Here is an 18,204-nt window from a genome sequence, read left to right on the forward strand (position 1 = left end):
ATCAAGTTATCCGGGGCACAGAAGATCGAAGTGGTAAGGTGTAGCGCCAGCGCTAACCCGCCATGCGTCGGTAATTTTGCCGTGCCCGATCAGTAAACCGTTAGTGCCCCATTATCGTGTTCCCCCCGCCCTCCTCCAGGAGGTGCAAAGGAGGCTGATTTTCCCCCCCCCCACACCTACCCCGGTTTGATTCCTAGTCTATACAGAAGTAGCAGTTCCCAGCTGAAATTGAAGTGGAGTGCAAGAGTTCACTTTTGTGTTCCTGAACAGGGGAGAGGGAAAAGCAGACAGAATCTCGCTCCACTATGATGCTTAATCTCTTGTTCTGAACTTCCAAAACTTTTAACATGACTCCTCAATTCTGTACTTTAACCTTTTAACATGACAACTCAATCTTGTATTTGAACCCTTCGCCAGAGTGAACATTTCACTTCACTTCAGCACAATTTGTCAATTCCCTTAAATCTTCACACATGTAACTTCCAACGGTTTCTGTTCTTCCAAAGAGAACAAGCCCAACTTAATCCTTATAATTTAGATTACTGGTACCTGGAATAATTTTAAGTGTGCATTCACACACCATCTTTAGCATTGCAGTGTAAATGTAATCTTCTGCAGTTTGAGTAACATGGGGTGAGGTTTAGTAGCGCTAAGATTAAACATATATATTTTTAAATGTCAAAACTTAATTTGCAAATTGTCCCTAATTGAGATGGTTAGAAATCATTTTAAAGTTTTTTAAAGTTTTGTTTACATGCCTCGTGAAGTCATGACCTCACCACAAAAGGAATCCCCACCACCACACACTGGATGTTAGTTGCTTGTGTGACTGGGCCTCGATTGTTTTGAAATGTAGTTGCAATGCTTAGAGTTAAGAAAATCATTTAGCTGTAGTGTTGTGGAATAAATGAAAAGGCCATAACTTTTCATAGATATTAAGGGGGCGAAGTTGCCCCTTTTTATATCCCCGTTGGCGCCTCCGGGGGGCACTAATGGGCCGCAAGTCAGTTTTCGCCCGGGGTGGGGGGAGCGCTACCTCCTCCCGGGAAATTGTCCAGGAGTTTGCGGAGGCACTGCCTTGGCAGCACTGCGCCCAGGGCAGCCACGTAGCAGGCAATGACGTAATTGCTGTGCGCGGCGACCGCTCACTGCCCCGATCTCTTAACGCCCCACGGGGAGAAATTGCCCCGTGGGTCACGAGGCTAGCGCGGGCGGATGTCAACGCCATCAACTCTTGGGGCAACAATTAAAGGAGAGGGTTCCAGTGCCCCGGGCCGCCATCTTTTTTTGTCAGCCGACTCTCTGGCCGGTTCGACGATGGCAACCCTCGTGTAGTCTGGCCACCATTCGTGCAGCCCGGCACTCCATCTTAGGTCTGGCCCGGTCGCACGCTGCCCAAATGGCCCAGTGGTGGCCATCAGAGGCTGTGCAGAATGCGTAGTGGCCTCCCCTTTAATCGAAGGGAAGGGGTGTTGAAGCGCATAGCCCTGAACATTTTGCCTCAGTAGCACCCCGGGACCCATCCGTAAAGGAAGTGGAGCGTGGGAGATTGCACTCCGATTCCTTTCCGGGGCGGTAAGGGCAATTCCGCGTCGGGCGCTCAAAGTACTGGCCCCGGAAGGTTACCGCCCCCACATCGGGGCCTGGGGCAATTTCACCCCCTAAGGGTTTGAGACAAATATTCATTAATTCAGTTAATGTTGAGTCCAATTGAAAGTCTAAAGGTACATATTGATTAAGGAATCCATACACCTTTTATACTAGTATCTAATAGTTATGATTAATTTTTTAATTAAAATCTAAGTACTATTTTGTTAAAGCTGGTGAGCTTGCTGTCAGCTGGCCTGGGAAATCCAAATCCTCCGTACCATGCTGTTCTAGCTAAACTTTCCTCATGAGAGCCTGGAATTGAAACTCATGACCTGTCGGTTGGGAGTAAAATGTTCAGGCTATTTGTTTTTGGTCTTAAAATGGATTGAGAAGTTTTGTAGTACACTGTACATGAAACAGCAATTTTAAAAACCCTTTCTGTTGGTGTGACAGGTTAAAATGCTTACATCTGTTTATTTTCTTGATTGGCAAGTATTCGTCAATCTGTGTGCTTTGCTTTAGGTTGCCCGCCACGTGGGCATTTTTATTATTGAAATACACTGAGGACTGAAATATGAGCTGTCTAAAGTAATGCAGAGTCGTCTTTGTTCTGCACCTGTAGTCTGACCTGAGGGGATAGATGGAGTCAGATTCTGAGTTGGATTGCTAGTGGAGGAAAGGAGCTCAAGGAAGGCTTTGATTCTATTTTTGCTGAACCAGCTTAGCTGCTTCCTGCATGTGGCTGCTTGAAGTAGTTTGCTTTCCATAATTTTATGTTCAACTGCAGTAACTATTTTAAGAAAGTTTATAGTGCCTCTCACATAGGCCCTGGCATTTTCTGTATTCGAAATACCCCTTTAAATACAAGTTGGATTTTTGCTAATGAAAGCTTACCCAAATTTCTAACCTACAGCCTTCTCTTCCTTCTCCTCCCCCTCCCAAGATAGAAATCCCTAACTCAGCAAATATTTGAGCTTGCCTAGGTTAATGTTTAAAGAGAGATCTTTATCATTAGTTAAATGCAGACCACTGACTGTGCTGGAAGTACAGAACTTGGGTTCATTTTTTAATTATTAACTTTGTGCTCTGCAGAGGTATCTGCACACTCATTGCAAAGAGTTCATTTATTAATCGCATGCATTTCTAGACTAGCTAATCACAAGAACCCGATGTTCAGATATAGGGCCTGGTTTTTCACCATCAATAGCATAGTACTTCTGCAGCACTAAAAGTACCTTGAGGAAGGCAAAAGTCCATCAGCTTGCAGTTATTATATAAAGTTCAGAGCTACGCGAAGAGCCTGGCTAAGGATAGTTGATCAAAATATCTACCGAAACAGAAAAGCCACATTGACGATGCACACTTCAAGATGTAAGCTTGTCTGCGAATTTGTACTTTAAAAAAAAAATTACAGTATGACTTTTTAGATTGTGAATTTTATTTTCTTGCTTCCGCCCCTGTCCCCAATACCTAGCTTAGCATATAGCTGGCATTTGGCCAGACGATGCAGAAGCAGTGGAAAATCACCTGTCCGTCACTTGTTCTGTCTATGCTGGCTTAGCATATGGTGTCGCAGCAAGCTAGACTGGTTTGAGTTGAGCATTAACCTGATTGTACAAGTGTACATATCCAGGGTTTGGCTCTTTTGGTAAAGCCCTGAAGGGCTAAAAAAAATTCCTGTCCTAGTTGCAGAACTCCAGATTTTTATTTCTAGTTTAAATACTATTCTTTTTTTCACTTCCAAATTAAAACTAAGAAATATTTTTTTCTACATAGTACCTAATCATTTTTGTACATTGTGCCTTTCCACAATAGCTTTTACAGTTCAGTTTAAACATGGGTTATTTTAAATTTTAAAAGCTTTATTAAAATGTGTGATTGCTTTAAATCAATACTATATGAAAACTTGCAGAAAAGCAGTGTCTCAGTTACAGGTTTCGTTGAAAAACTTGTTTTAGTTTTGGATATTGTGCAAACATCAGTGGATTGCCTCCTTTTTCTCTCATTTTGAATTTTCCTCAATGTAGTTATACTATAGTGTTCTGTTTACTGTTGAGCAGACGGATGATTAGTAACACAAACTTTTATCAAATTTGAAAATAATCCATAGAGAATTCTTTACAAGAAAAACATTTCGAATTATTGTTTGCTATAAATGACTTGTCACAAATTTGTATGGCTGGTTTTGCTTGGGTTTTGTATAGAAGCTCTTAGTAAATATATTGGGTTGTTGGTGTATTGCCTGTTAATCTACAGTGATTTTGGATACAAGTGACAATATTACAGTGAAGTCTCTGATCCAGCTTCTGAGTGGAGTTAAATGAAGGAATGTGTCTCTTGTTTAAGTTTCACATTGATTTGGACCTCCTGTGATCTTGTAAACTTTTTTAATATTGGGGGAAAGCGGATGCTTCAGCCCACTTTCAATGCTAATGCTTAGCTATTACGAGAGCAGAGCTACCAGCAGCCCAGCTCTACGCTTCCATTGTTCAGATACCTGCAATAAACCTGGATCTATAATATAATGGCAGCTTTAAAGTATCGTTGATTATTTAAAAACTTTGTTAGACTGAATCTTTATTGGTTTAACTGGTTTATACTTTGTTAATTTTTTAAAAAACAATTCATGGTTGTATTTAAATGTGCTCTATTTTTGTTCATGATATTAGCCTTGCCATCTAGGATTGAAATAGATTTAAAATAGTGTAAATCCTTCTAAATGTTAACACTTCTTGGAATGGACTAGCTGTGTGTACTGCCAGATGCATTGAGGAGCCTACGTGCTGCAGTTAAGCTTTTGTCAGCCTGCCAAAAGTGGGATGTACCAAGCTGGAAGCATTAGATATGGAATAGAAAATTGTCAGTGTTAATTTATTCCACAGGATTTTAGTCTGTTATCTATTCTTGTTTTAATGTAATTTTTTTTCATTTACTGAATTTTGCAATTGATACATAAATTGATACTGAAAGCCACTGGATATAGGAAATGAACAGGAGTGGTCTGGTGACATTATCTTGATTGGATTGGCTGTGGTGTATGATGTAAGAGGTTACAGTGCAGCCCTTCATAGGTTTTAAAATGAATTCCAAGACACCATTATAAAAAGACTGCATTTCTTCTTATGATTGACCCTGAACAGCAATGCTTGAATCTTAATGTGCAACACACTGTGGAATATGGAAGAACTAGAATTAGACTATCGTAGAACAGAAATTCACTGTGCCACAGATTTGATGTTTTACATAGAAATGGATCCACCAGGTAATGCTGCAATAAAACCAAAACAGCAACGGTTTTAACGTATGTATACATGTGTGTAGTCTGACAATAGTGTATATTGTCTCTTTTTAAAGTGATTACTGAAGGTTAGAGTTGTTAAATGTTTAAATATTCAGAATAGACAAAGCATGTTTGTTGTGGATGAGGAGCGTTTTCCCTTCTTTGTACTGGATACGTTAACTTCAGAGCTGTAGGGGGTACTTTAGTCATTGCTTGTAACTCCATTTAACAGCAGATAAGACTAGCCTTATTTATACTTGTCAAGCATGCTGGATGACGAAGGAAATCTGCAACAGAACCAAAAACTATTGAAATGTTCCTATAAATATTTGTCATTTTTATCTTTCTATAGGGCTAGTGGTAAGCGGCTGATAGTCTGAAAGGTGTATTACAGTATATTTTCCTGAAATTTAAGCAGCAGAGTAAAAATTGTGCATTTACCAAGAATTTATATAATGTCAACAGTGATTAGTCCCTGGTAATTACTTTAATGAAGCCCCCAAGTCTGCACAGAAAAATTGCACTTGTATTCGATAAAGCATCAAACAGATGTTTTATTGAGACAAATGCAGGATTCAAATGACAGTGTTAAAACAATATGCATTTGCTGTTCACTTGTGTTAAGAAATTGTAGTTTCTTTGTACAAGAACTGAATTTTAAGAGAAAAGTTGCTCAATCCAGGATTATCTGTGCAGTACGAACTGAAGTATAATATCTGTATATTTCTATAGATAAATTAATGAAATGTTGCTTCACTTTAAGCTGTAATATGTACCTACCTTATGGTAAGAAGCCTATTATATAAGTGCTGGCATTTTCAGCTTTTAATTTTAACTGTATTTTGATTAATGCGCGTTATATAAAAGCTGGCAAGTATCTTTTATTCAAGCTGCAGAACTTTTTAAAGTCTTATTTCAATTTTTAGCATTTATTACAAATTAGGAATAACAAAGTTAATTCTGCAGGTTTTAATCAGTATCACTGTTGCATATCAAATTGTTGAAATAGGTGGCAAAAGTAGTTGGTTTATGAAGACTTGCATGTGAAGTTTTTGTTTGTAAATGCACATTCAACAGAATTAGCTGACATCATCATTAGTTTTTAAATGTGGATTTTTAATTACTGGTATTATACAATAGAAGTGGCTGGTGTGAGATACTTTCCAGTGACCATATTTTAGGTTCAGCTTAAAAACCTATAAAGAACTGAGCTATGCTTAGTAGTGTCTCTGTATTAATGACTAATCTTTGACGGTTTAATGCCCACTGAAGCTGAAAAAAATCCTGCAGTATTGTTTTTATTGGCTGTAGAATCTGTTTCTGTATGGTTCATTTAAACAGCTTTTTGAGCAAGGTTTCCGTGCAGTGCCTTAACCCTTTCATAGCCATTTTCCCTCACAACGAAAGCACTTCAATGGATGGTGAATATATTTTGAACTAGCTTTTTGGAAATAAATCTGAGATTGTGTAACAGCCTTTTGAAGATTAATAGGGAGAATATTAGAAAAATGCTGAGCAGATCATGTTTGAATTTCAGATTTTTATATATTTGTCAAGTGGGTTTTGCTTTTGATTACAGCAGTAATTAGCAATTTTTATCATTGACTTTATTTCCTGATCTTTTAAAATGTATTTTTGCTTGGGCTGGGTCCTTCAATCTCAGTATATTTAATTTTCTCTTTCACTAATACTTGATTTTTAAAAAAGAATGGCAGTTTGACCCAATTTGTGCATGATTTGAAAATGTCTTTAGTAATGAGTAATAAATCAGTACTGTACTTTGCCACATAGAAAATCATCCAGTTTATTTTAGTCTTAAGCTAGACTGGTGCTTTGATTCTGACACTGTGCATTGCTGATTACTAATTAGCAGCATCATGCATTTTTAAAATATATTTACCTCAGGATGCAGTCTTTTAGTTAGCTCTCATCGATGTCCAGAGTTTCTAGAAAGCAGAAGCATTCTTCAGAGCTGATGAACTTAAGGAAGGAGAGGGGAATGGTTGACCTCATTGCAGATGGATTATTTCTTCATATTGTGTGAAGATGTGTTTCCTTAAGATGGAATACTTGCAGAAAGAGAAATGTGTTCCATTACTGCACATGTATCATATTTTTGGCCACTGGTCTGATTCCAGAATGCCAGGTTTTTAGTTTGTTAAAATATCTTGTGTTTTGTACTGTTAATACATAATGTTTTATTGAGTGAAGCTGAACAGAATCTGATTTAACCATAGCCAACTGCAATGCACTAAAGTGTAGCATATGGTTATATTTAACTATTGCGTGTGCAATTAGACATTTGAGTACAATAAGTTAAAGTAATGTGTATTATTTCTAACTCCCTGATGAATGCTAACTTTTGAAACCCCCTTCTATTTGATGTCTCACCTAGAACAGTTTTCACGTGGCTGTCATGGGAGCATTATAAAGCAGATTTGTTGTATTGGGTATAGGAAAAAACATGTAAATGTTTGACATTTTCTGAAACTTTGTTCTGAGGTTTCTTTCTTTTTAATCCATGCAGCTTTGCCTCCGAAGCCACCAAAACCCACACCTGTAACTAATAACGGGATAAACAGTAATATGTCTCTGCAGGATGCTGAATGGTATTGGGGAGACATTTCAAGGTAAGTCCATAAACTTACTAGTTTTGTCCTGATTTAGAAGTATAGAGAATACAGTAAGCACTGTAGTTCACCTGAGACAGCTACTCAGACCTATATCTGGTTAACTGTTTGCATCTGTTCCAAACTGCCAGAGAGTTGCAAGGCAGAAAATATGACTGAACATAAAGTCTGACAACAGCAAAGCAGAAAGTATTTTCATTATTTGAATAGAGAGAGTGGAGTCCTTGTGTGGTTGTCAGCAGGGACATAATTGAAAGATATTATTTAAATCAGAGAGGAAATGTTCACCAAGTCAAGGTTACCTTTGCTGAAAGGATTTCTTTCATGCCTGCGAGAGGCAGGTTAGAACAGAACAAGACTGATGCAAACCTGGCAAAACATTTGGCTGTGGTAGTTTGCAGGTATACATGTATACAGCAATTTCTTTGTAATATAGATCTGATTCAGAACTTTTTCCCAAGGAAAGGAAGACTACTACAGGTATAGCAAAATTAGCTAATTCCCAAAATGGTAACTTTGCACTTTGGCATTTCTTTCCCCAATAGGGCTTATGTAAATGCAGTTACATTTATTTTCTCTGCTTGCTAAATTCCTAGCCAGTATCCTGCTACATACTTCCCCATGCAGACCTGAGAGCTGTGCAGAATTGTAGTCTAATTGATCCACCTTTCTTTTGTTTCAGAGAGGAGGTCAATGAAAAACTGCGAGACACTGCTGATGGTACCTTCTTAGTCCGTGATGCTTCTACAAAAATGCATGGTGACTACACCCTTACCCTGAGGTAAATTTTCTGAGCATTTGTAGTCTTTGTAGAGTCTTGAAAAATATTCTAATATTTTGCAAACTTAAACTGTAAAACATGTCTGTTTTGCAGGAAAGGGGGCAACAATAAGTTAATCAAAATCTTTCATCGAGATGGCAAATATGGCTTTTCTGACCCATTGACTTTCAATTCAGTGGTGGAGCTTATAAATCACTATCGTCATGAATCGTTGGCGCAGTACAATCCTAAGCTAGATGTTAAACTGTTGTACCCTGTGTCCAAGTTCCAACAGGTATGATATGTTTAGACATTTTTTGTTGTAAATGATGGAGGAATCGATTTTGTTTCAGACAAATGTTTTCTGGCCTTGTGCAGTGTTGAAAGTCTGATTCCTGGACTTCATAGTACAAAGCATTCCTTTAAATTTTAACAAACATTTACTATATTCAATTAAAAAGTATAAAGGAAACTTAAATATATAACTTAAATGTGAAACTTAAAAGGAAACTTAATGTGTTCTATACATAATACCATTTAAAATAGCCTATAGCATCAACCAGATTTAATTGTTGGATAGTGCCAGTGATTTTGTATCACATAATTTTCTGTGTTTTCTTCAGGATCAGGTGGTAAAAGAGGACAATATTGAAGCTGTGGGCAAGAAACTACATGAGTATCACACTCAGTACCAGGAAAAGAGCCGAGAGTACGACCGACTTTATGAAGAATGTACAAGAACATCTCAAGTGAGTTTGCCACCAGCCTGGCTTCTTCCATGAAAATTAGCATTTTCCCTACAAGTGAATGCTGTAAGGCATCTCATCCATGAAATATATTTGAGAAGACGATTGTGTTTTTTTTTTCAGTTGAGTTCATAATTATTCTAATTAAAACACATCCATTTTAACAATGAAATAAAGCATCATTTTGTGCTTTACCAAATATTTCTGTTGTGTTTGTATATATATGCTAATTTAGTTTTTTCAATTAGGAAATTCAAATGAAAAGGACAGCTATTGAAGCATTTAATGAAACAATCAAAATATTTGAGGAGCAGTGTCAAACACAGGAACGGTACAGCAAGGAGTATATTGAAAAATTCAGGCGAGAAGGAAATGAAAAAGAGATCCAGAGGTTTGTATCTCGTCTTTAGTTTGGTAGACGGATCCCAAAAAAAGTATTTTCATAAGTGTGCACCATTATCGCTACTGATTTAATTTCCAGAAAATTGAAAAAGATGTATAATGTTTCGAATTGTATTATTAGACATTTATTTTGCACTTATTTACATGAAATCAAATTAGGAATTCAGAAGAAACTTCTTTACCCAGAGAGTGGTGAGAGTGTGAAACTTGCTAACACTGGAAGTGGTTGAGGCGAATAGTGTAGATGCATTTAAGAGGGGGCTAGAAAGGCATATGAGGGAGAAGGGAATAGAGGGTTATGCTGATAGTTAGTTAGATGAAGAAGGATGGGAGGAGGCTCGACTGGAACATAAACGCCGACTTGGACTGGTTTGGCCGAATGGCCTGTTTCTGTGCCGTATATTCTATGTAATCCTATGTAAGAATTACAGCAAATCTACAGCACAGAAACAGGCCATTTGACCCAACTGATCTCTGCCAGTGTTTATACTCCATCAAGCCTCCCTATAAATATGTCAGTGATATCTGCTTCAACTACTCCATTCCACATTCTCACCGCTCTGTATAAAATAAATTCCTCCTAAATTCTTTTTGATCGGCTGGTGACTATCTTATATTTATACCTCCTTGTTCTGGACTTACCCACAGTTGGAAGCAGTTTTTTCACGTCTACCCTATCGAATCCCTTCATTATTTTTAAGACGTGTCTCCTAGTCTTCTCTATATTTGAGAAGCGAACCAACCTCCAACCTGCTCAACTTTTCCTGATAGTTGCATTTTCTCAATTCTGGTAACATCCTTGTAAATATTTTTTGCACTTCCTGTAGTGCTTCATTATCTTTTCCATAATATGGAGACCAGAATTAAACACAATACACCAAATGATCTCTAACCGGGTTCTATATACATTTAACATTACCTTGCAACTTTTATATTCTATTAGAATTGAATGCCAGTGGTTATAGTTGCACTCTTTATGGCTTATCAATTTGCATGGCTACTTTTTGTGATTTATGTATCTATATTCCCATAACTCTACTTCTCTACCCCATTTAGTCTCATACCTTTCAAGGAATAAGTGGATTCTTTATTCCTCCTACCAAAAGAAACCACCTCACTATATTGAATATAATTTTCCATTTTACCCATCTATTTATGTCTATTTATTGTCTTCCTGTATGTTGCAGTCTTCCATATTAACTATAGACCCCCAATTTGATATCATTCTGCAAATTTATATACCATATGTCCAATTCCTGAGTCCAAATCATTTATGTAAATGCCAAATAACAGTCATCTTGGCACGGATCCTTATGGGACCCCACTTTTGATTTTCTGCCAGTCTGAGAAACTTCCCTTAATTCCTACCTTTAGTTTTTTGTTCTGTAGCCATCTTTCAATCCATTCTGCTACCTTGCCCTGACTCCACACACCTTGAGCTTATTCACAAGTCTCTTATCTGGCATCTTATCAAAAGCCTTCTGAAAGTCCATGTACATCACATCTACTGAATAGCCCTTTTCTACTCTTTCTGATTTTTCTTAGAACTAAATAAGGTTGGTTAAACATGACTCTTTTAGAAATCCATGCCCACTTTTTTATTACATTCTCCATTTCCTAGATGTTTTGTTATCTGATTTTTTTTTTTTAAGCAAAGATTCTTGTATCTGTCCTACCACTGCCGTTAAGCTAACTGGTCTACAGTTTCCTGGGTTAGCTCTAACACCTTTTTGAAAATGGGAATTACATTACCACCATCATTTTTCTATTGAATTTTTAGATGTGGATACCAGTGCCTCTGCAATCTGCTCCCTAGTTTTTGAATATCCCACAGGTGCAATCCTTCTTAACCTAGGATTTAGTCCTCGAGTTTGGCTCGTTTCTCTAACATCTCTCCTCTTTCTATCTTAGCTATTATAATATCCCTTCTCCTGTTGTCATTCTTTCTTGGTTAGCTTCTTCAGTGAAAACGGAGGCAAAGTATCTATTTGCTCTTTCAGTACGAGGTCCTGTGAGTTTATCTATCTCATCCCTTAGTGACTATTCCCATCTTCATTTTGTTTTCTCGCTTTCCTAATTATTTTTTCTCTAATCTCATCATATTCGTCTTTTGTTAGCCTCTCTATCGCTGATTATGGACCTTGTGTATGCCTTTTTCTTGAGATTCAATTTTATCCTCGCCTCTTTAATTATTCATGGCATCTCATTCTTGGCTAGTTTGTTCATATTTATAATGAAATATATTTTAGAAGTTATAGTGGAAGGGCAGTTTCTGTGTTGTGGTTATAAAGGTTGTATATCCTTTCGATTAGATGTTTCTATGTATAGTGTCAAAGTATCTGGTTTTGTTCAAATTCAATATTGCTAATGTTTTACCATTTCTCACCAGAATTATGGTAAATTATGATAAGCTAAAGTCTCGCATCAGTGAAATTGTTGATAGCAAACGGAGATTAGAAGAAGACTTGAAGAAACAAGCAGCTGATTATCGGGAAATTGACAAAAGGATGAACAGCATCAAACCTGACTTGATTCAATTGCGAAAGACAAGAGACCAATACCTTACGTAAGCAGAGTACTTTGTTTAAGGGCTTTCTTAAGATGAAAATGCTGGAAATACTCAGCAGGTCAGGCAGCATCTATTATCTCTGTTTCTCCACAGATGCTGCCTGACCTGCTGAGAAAACAGCATTTTCTGTTTTGATTTCCAGCATCCACAGTATTTTGCTTTTGGCTTTTAAACCTGTATCTGTGATGGTCATAAAACAAGGGTGTGGTCGCTTTAGAAATATAATTGTTGAGCATACGACTCTTATTCATACTGCTTCGGTCAAAATCTTAGCGTCAACTTTCAAAATCTTTATGGCTTAGTTGCATCACTTCCAGTTGGTTTGGAAATAGAACGCATCACTATAGCATTCTGTTTTACTGGGGAGGGAGAAGAACAGGAAAGTTAACTCTACCTTGTACACAACTCTTGTCCAATGCTGGGTTATTTTGAATGTAGTAATGGAGATGTCTGTAGCCACAACTAATTTGAGTAAAGGAACAAGGTACGGAAAGTCAGAAAGGAGATTAAACGCAGTGTTCTGAGTATCACAAAATACACAAGCTCAATAACATTCACTCCCATTAATTTCATTTTTTTTTAATTTTTGAAGGTGGTTGACACAGAAGGGTGTTCGACAAAAGAAGATCAATGAGTGGCTTGGTATTAAGAATGAGAATGCAGAAGAGTAAGTGACTTGCATTTTGGTGTACAAACATTTTTCTACGTGTTGTGTTGCTTTTATAACTGAAAATGTTCTGTTTCTTTTAGCCAATACTCCATGGTAGACGATGATGAAGATCTACCCCATCATGAAGAACGAACATGGAACGTAGGGAATATTAACAGGACACGAGCAGAGAGTCTGCTAAGAGGAAAACGGGATGGAACATTCCTAGTCCGAGAGAGCAGCAAGCCAGGCTGCTATGCTTGCTCTGTCGTGTATGTATACTCGTCTTTTGCTGCAGATATGCTAGAAATTGAAAGAGAAAACTTGCATTTATAAAACAATTTAATATGTTACTCAGGATATAATAAAACGCTTCCCATACAATGAACTACCTTTTGAAGTATTTTAGCTATGTAGGTGAACATGCCAACCATTTTGCACATAGCAAGATTACATAAATATCTGAGATTTTGGTATTGGCTGAGGGAAAATTCTTGGCCAGGACACTGGAAGAACTCCCTGCTGCTTTTCAAATAGTGCCATTGACTCTAACGTGCACCTGAGCAGCCACATGGGGCCGCGGTTTAACATCACCTCCAACAGTGTAGCACTCCTTCAGTACGACACTCGTGTGTCAGCCTAGGCTATGTCCTGGAGTGGAGCTTGAACCCACAATTTTGCGATTCAGTTGCGAGAATGCTACTGACAATTAAGCTAAGATGACTATTTTCAACCAATGATTTGGACAGATCCCTTGCAACAATTTATGTGGTTGTCTTTACTATCCCCATTCCTTTATTATCCTTTCCCATCCTCCTCTCCACCCGATTTTCTTCTCCTTCTCTGCTGGCCTCCTACCAACACCTCACCAACATGTGATGATTCTTTGTATGTGAACCCATAGACTGACTTTTAGGCAGACTTTTCAACTATGGTCAAATGTTTGCAAATTATCACTGTTGCCTTTATTGGAGGATTTTTTTGCTCCCTTGGTGCACCCAATATTATGCAAAATACTGTAATGGTCTGCATTGCTGCTTAAGCTAAAGTAAAGTGTAATATTTTCCATCAAAAACAAAATTGAAAGGATTTTATTTTTTCCTAAGAAAGCTATCAAAGGTGGCCTGCTGTTATTTCTAATGCATTTCAGTTATAGTAATGTCTGTTTCCCCTCTTTAGGGTCGATGGTGATGTGAAGCACTGTGTCATAAATAAAACCCCCACAGGATATGGATTTGCAGAGCCATACAACTTGTACAACTCACTTAGAGAACTGGTGCTACATTATCAGCACACGTCGCTTGTACAGCACAATGACTCCCTCAATGTCACACTAGCCTATCCAGTATACGCTAATCAGAGAAGATGAGAGCTAAAGACTTCGGCTTTTGACTGCTAGACTTGAGGTCATTGAAATGGCTCCAACTTCTTTGCTCTGATTCAGTTTGACTCCTGTTCAGAAGACAGTGTGCAAAGTGTTGACTTGAGCTTTCCACAGATTTAGCTGGGAGAAGCAACCGTATGGAGCTGTGAATGTAAATTCCAAAAGTGCTTTTTAAGGAAGCACAAATTAAGTGAGGACTGCTAAAATATCTCCTTTTTGGGGATGTTGGGGCCTATTTTTATTGGTGCTTGTTTACATTCTTCAAAAAGATTTACCAGCTGGAATGTCGGATACTGCAAATCCAGGGATATAAAAAAAAAACTGAAGCAAGAACATTGAAATGTTAATTATATCCAGTGGTGATGTGTGTTTCTTGGATCCTAACTGAGGAATTGTATCAAAATGGAATGACTTGTTTGAGAAACAAATGAGGACTTCATCATGTGTAGCAAACTGGCACTTTCGAAATCTGTACCAGATTTAAGATGAGAAAGGGAATGCTTTGTTCGGTAGGGAGAGGAATGGGACGCTCACAACAAAGTGCCAGATTTGTAGAGTTCAGGCCATTTAAGCCTGCTTTATAAACCGTTTAAAACCTGAAGAAAAAGACTTCAACAAAAAGTGGCACGCAGTATATAAAATCATTGTATATAATATGTGTATGGATGATGTCACTCTGGGAGAGTTGGATCAAGTAAAACGGTGTCAACCTAACCATACCAGATTTTGCATTCTGTTTTTTCCTATTTTAAAGCTGATGTGTTTTTTCAGACATTGCTATGCAAGGCTGCATATTGCATATCATATTGCATATTTCCCCCCCAAAAGTACCCACAATATAAGCTTTGTTTTGTTGCCTAAAAGTGTTGTCAGTTATTATAATAATGTTCTGTTGGGTGTTTTCAAAACACAAAGGGTGCCTGTGAATGCAACTTCTAAAGTTAGCAAGGGGAGGGGGAAGAAACTGATGCATTCTGAATCTTTAATGCTATCTGAATAGCATATTTGGCTATATTAAGCCAAGAATTTTTTTTTTAAAAATACTTCAAAACATGTTTCAGATATTCTTCATTATATGGCAATGGCTTTTTTAGCTGGTTCAAAAATAAGTTTTAGCCATGTCGCTTTCTCCTAATAAGCAACCATTTTTGGTTATGATGTATCCAGAAAACACTAAAGAAAATCCTTTTTTTTTAAAAAAAGTGTGTCAAACTCCCATACCCAGGCCATGAGTAAACAGCATTTGTAATGTATGTAACAGTTTCTTACCCCAGCTTAAAAACTGGAACTCCCTATCTCCCTCAGTCTTTCATCCTTCCTACAATTTTCAGGCTTGGTATCATCTGGTTGCTGTTTTTTGATTTAGCTCATCTTTATTTTCAACTTTGCCATTGTCCTGCATTTATGGGCCTTAACCCTTTAACTTAGTACCTTAATTGTTAAAAAAAAATTAGGCCTGTAATGGGTATAATTGTAACCCTGCACCAGAACTTTTAGTGGTCATGTTAGTGGAAAACGACATGTTTGATATCAAAGTTCTTTATCTTACAGAGCTCAATGCATTGCTGTAATTCAGTTCATTGTTTCACACAACACAAAAGCTGAAGTGTTTTGGAACTTTAACAGCAAAATGGTGCACCTTTTTGAGACTCCTGAAAAGAAGCCAAAATACCCATGTGCTGTGCTAAATTTTCAGCTGCATAATGCGGCCCAGTAGCACATGGTGGATAGGGTGCCAGCCTTCTGAACTAGATGGTCATGGGTTCAAAACCCTGGATTGGCAATACTGTAGCTCAGCTACTATTTACTTTAAGTTTTGCTATTCTTGTCTGAGGAGCTAGAGGGTACCTCATCTTCCTTCATCTTCGGAGTGAAAATTTTAAAATATGCCACTTGCCACCTACAAGCACACTTTGGATCATCTAGCTGCAGAGTAATATTGGCTGCAGTCATGAAATTAGGTCATAATAATGTTACTGCCGCCCTACTAAAGGAGATTGCGTGGAAATCGGTAATTTTTAATTTGAGTGGCAGGTAGAAGAAATTAATGAAGATCACAGGGGAAAAAAATAGTTTTAAAACACATTTCTTGCAGCTAATCTTTCACAAGGCTAAAATAAAGTGATCTAATGTACTGTGAAATATACAACTTTTAATGAAATCTGCACATTACATAACTGAACATCCATAACTATGCAACTTGAGTTGTCGCAGAAAACATGAAACCCAACCCTGCTAAAAGACAATCAAGTAAAATTTAATGTTGGTTTAGTTCTGCAGATCAAACAATTATACTAATGCTGGTCTTCTATTTTTTTAAAGATGACTTGTTAGTAAATGAGAAATAATGAGGATTTGCTTACCACTTATGCACATTTTCTAGTTCAATTAACAAGTACAATGCATATCCTCTGCAAAAAAGTCATTCCACCCATTGTCAGCATGCTAGGAGAAATAGCATTGTTTACTTAAGTTTATGATGTATAATGAAGTTATTAAATGTAAAATATTTCAACGAAACATGAGCTAGAGTTTAGAATAATTCACGTTACTGTCCTCTTGTGCGCACCACTAACCCTGTTGCACTTTTCGCATACACTTCTAACTTCAGAATGCTTTTGCATTTGGTAGTGTGAAACAATCTAGATACAGGAGGCCGCAACAAGATAACTATGGTTCCATGAGCATGCTTTATCTAAGCTCGTCCAAAGGTACCATGTGTGATGAGCTTTACAAATTCAATTCAACTGTTAAGTGTTTGGATGTTAAGAACCGGTTATGCGCACAGAACTTTCCTTCTGTATTGAAATTCATTTGTTTCTGTGTCTCTACTGTGTATGTTCCCTGTATTTTGCTGTAGCTGTGTTTTTTGAAGAAGCTTTGCTCCTTTAATGTGTGTAATGCTTCTTTGTTTTAATGGTACTACTGCTGTTGTGCTTTTTTAAAAAAAATGCATTGTGTGCCATTTTTGTTCAGTGTTGCATTTCTGTGGAAGTTCCTTTTTTGTGGGCTATTCATATGGGTTTTCACATGGAGATGCATATCTTAACAAGACTGATCTGAAAAGATAGTAATCTTGTAATTATTCATGAGCCATTTCATTTCTTGAAGTAATAAATGTAGTTGCAGAATTTGTGCTGAAGTTTTAAGAGACTCCTCCACCCCATCCCAAAACTCTATCTACAGGTTGCTAAACATGGCATTCACCAGAGTGACTGTACCTTGAGTGCTGGCTGGGCTAAATTCACTAAGGGAAAAGGGTGTGCAGGCTGAAACTCAATAGCTCTCATGCAAGACAAAATTCTATTGTTTTTGTTCAATTTTTCTTCTATTTGAACAGTTACTTTCCAAAAGATACCAGATGCAACTTAAACAAATTAGCCCTGCTGTGCACATTCACAGGTAAAGTCATTCATATTGTATGATTTGTCACCATGAGACTGCAGTTGCTGCCCAATATGCTGCTATTATTTTTCAATCTTTAGAAATTCAAAAACTCCATTAGTTGAATAATGTTTGTAAAGTAGTCAAGATTGCTTTGTTTAAAAAGCCTATTGCTTATTTTCTTTTCTTTTAATTGTCGGGAGGATAGAGGGACAGATTGTAGCTTGTCTGAGAAGGCAGCACCATCACTGTCGAGTACAACCTCTTAAAACTATGCTTAAGCTCCAGGTTTGATATAGTTGTCTCGTTTTAAATTGCTATAATTCATGTATCTGGCTATCATAAGGAATAAAGTTTTGTTTGGAAAAAAAAATACTTTGTGTGGAACTAAGGAGGAGGAGGAAGAATCTGAAAACAAAGTAGTGTAGAATTTCTAACACTGCCGCAGTGGCTTGTTGCTGCTGGTTTTCACGTAACTACAGAGCATAATTCTTGCAGATTTTTGTAATGAGATGCAAAGTTATTTTAAGCAACCATGAATGAGGGAGGTGTGTAGTTGCCATGGATATTGACATACAGAATCTGTTCGATGCAAAAATCCTTGGTAACTGCACACCTATGAATTCATTAATAGCATTAGAGCTAAAAGTCCATTTTCTTTTTAAAGGCCCTATTATTTGGGGACTGCATAAGCATGAAATTACCATTTCTTTCATTTTAGGTCATGTTTGAAATATGGCTGACAGCCTCCTTTCCCACATTGTAAACTGCATAATTTTTTTTATAGAAGAAAAAAAACTATTTAGAGCC

At 37.4% G+C, this 18,204-nt stretch overlaps 1 protein-coding gene across 2 annotated transcripts in view; it reads left to right on the plus strand.

The window, feature by feature from the left end:
- pik3r1 (phosphoinositide-3-kinase, regulatory subunit 1 (alpha)) overlaps positions 1-17,143 on the plus strand; it is a 127,993-nt gene extending 110,850 nt beyond the window's left edge. The window contains exons 1-10 of one of the 2 annotated variants that reach the window (XM_070879593.1): positions 4,684-4,852; positions 7,398-7,500; positions 8,183-8,281; positions 8,375-8,555; positions 8,884-9,009; positions 9,255-9,397; positions 11,798-11,974; positions 12,570-12,644; positions 12,728-12,898; positions 13,806-17,143. In XM_070879593.1, coding sequence (XP_070735694.1) covers positions 4,747-4,852; positions 7,398-7,500; positions 8,183-8,281; positions 8,375-8,555; positions 8,884-9,009; positions 9,255-9,397; positions 11,798-11,974; positions 12,570-12,644; positions 12,728-12,898; positions 13,806-13,995 — 1,371 coding nt within the window. In that variant the 5' untranslated portion in view covers positions 4,684-4,746 and the 3' untranslated portion in view covers positions 13,996-17,143. Of the gene's footprint in view, positions 1-4,683; positions 4,853-7,397; positions 7,501-8,182; positions 8,282-8,374; positions 8,556-8,883; positions 9,010-9,254; positions 9,398-11,797; positions 11,975-12,569; positions 12,645-12,727; positions 12,899-13,805 lie in introns of those variants that run through there. The other variant, XM_070879585.1, reaches the window with a different exon arrangement.
- The last annotated feature ends 1,061 nt before the right edge of the window (positions 17,144-18,204 follow it).

Source organism: Pristiophorus japonicus, chromosome 1, assembly GCF_044704955.1.
Source record: "Pristiophorus japonicus isolate sPriJap1 chromosome 1, sPriJap1.hap1, whole genome shotgun sequence".
Lineage (NCBI taxonomy): Eukaryota > Metazoa > Chordata > Chondrichthyes > Pristiophoridae > Pristiophorus > Pristiophorus japonicus.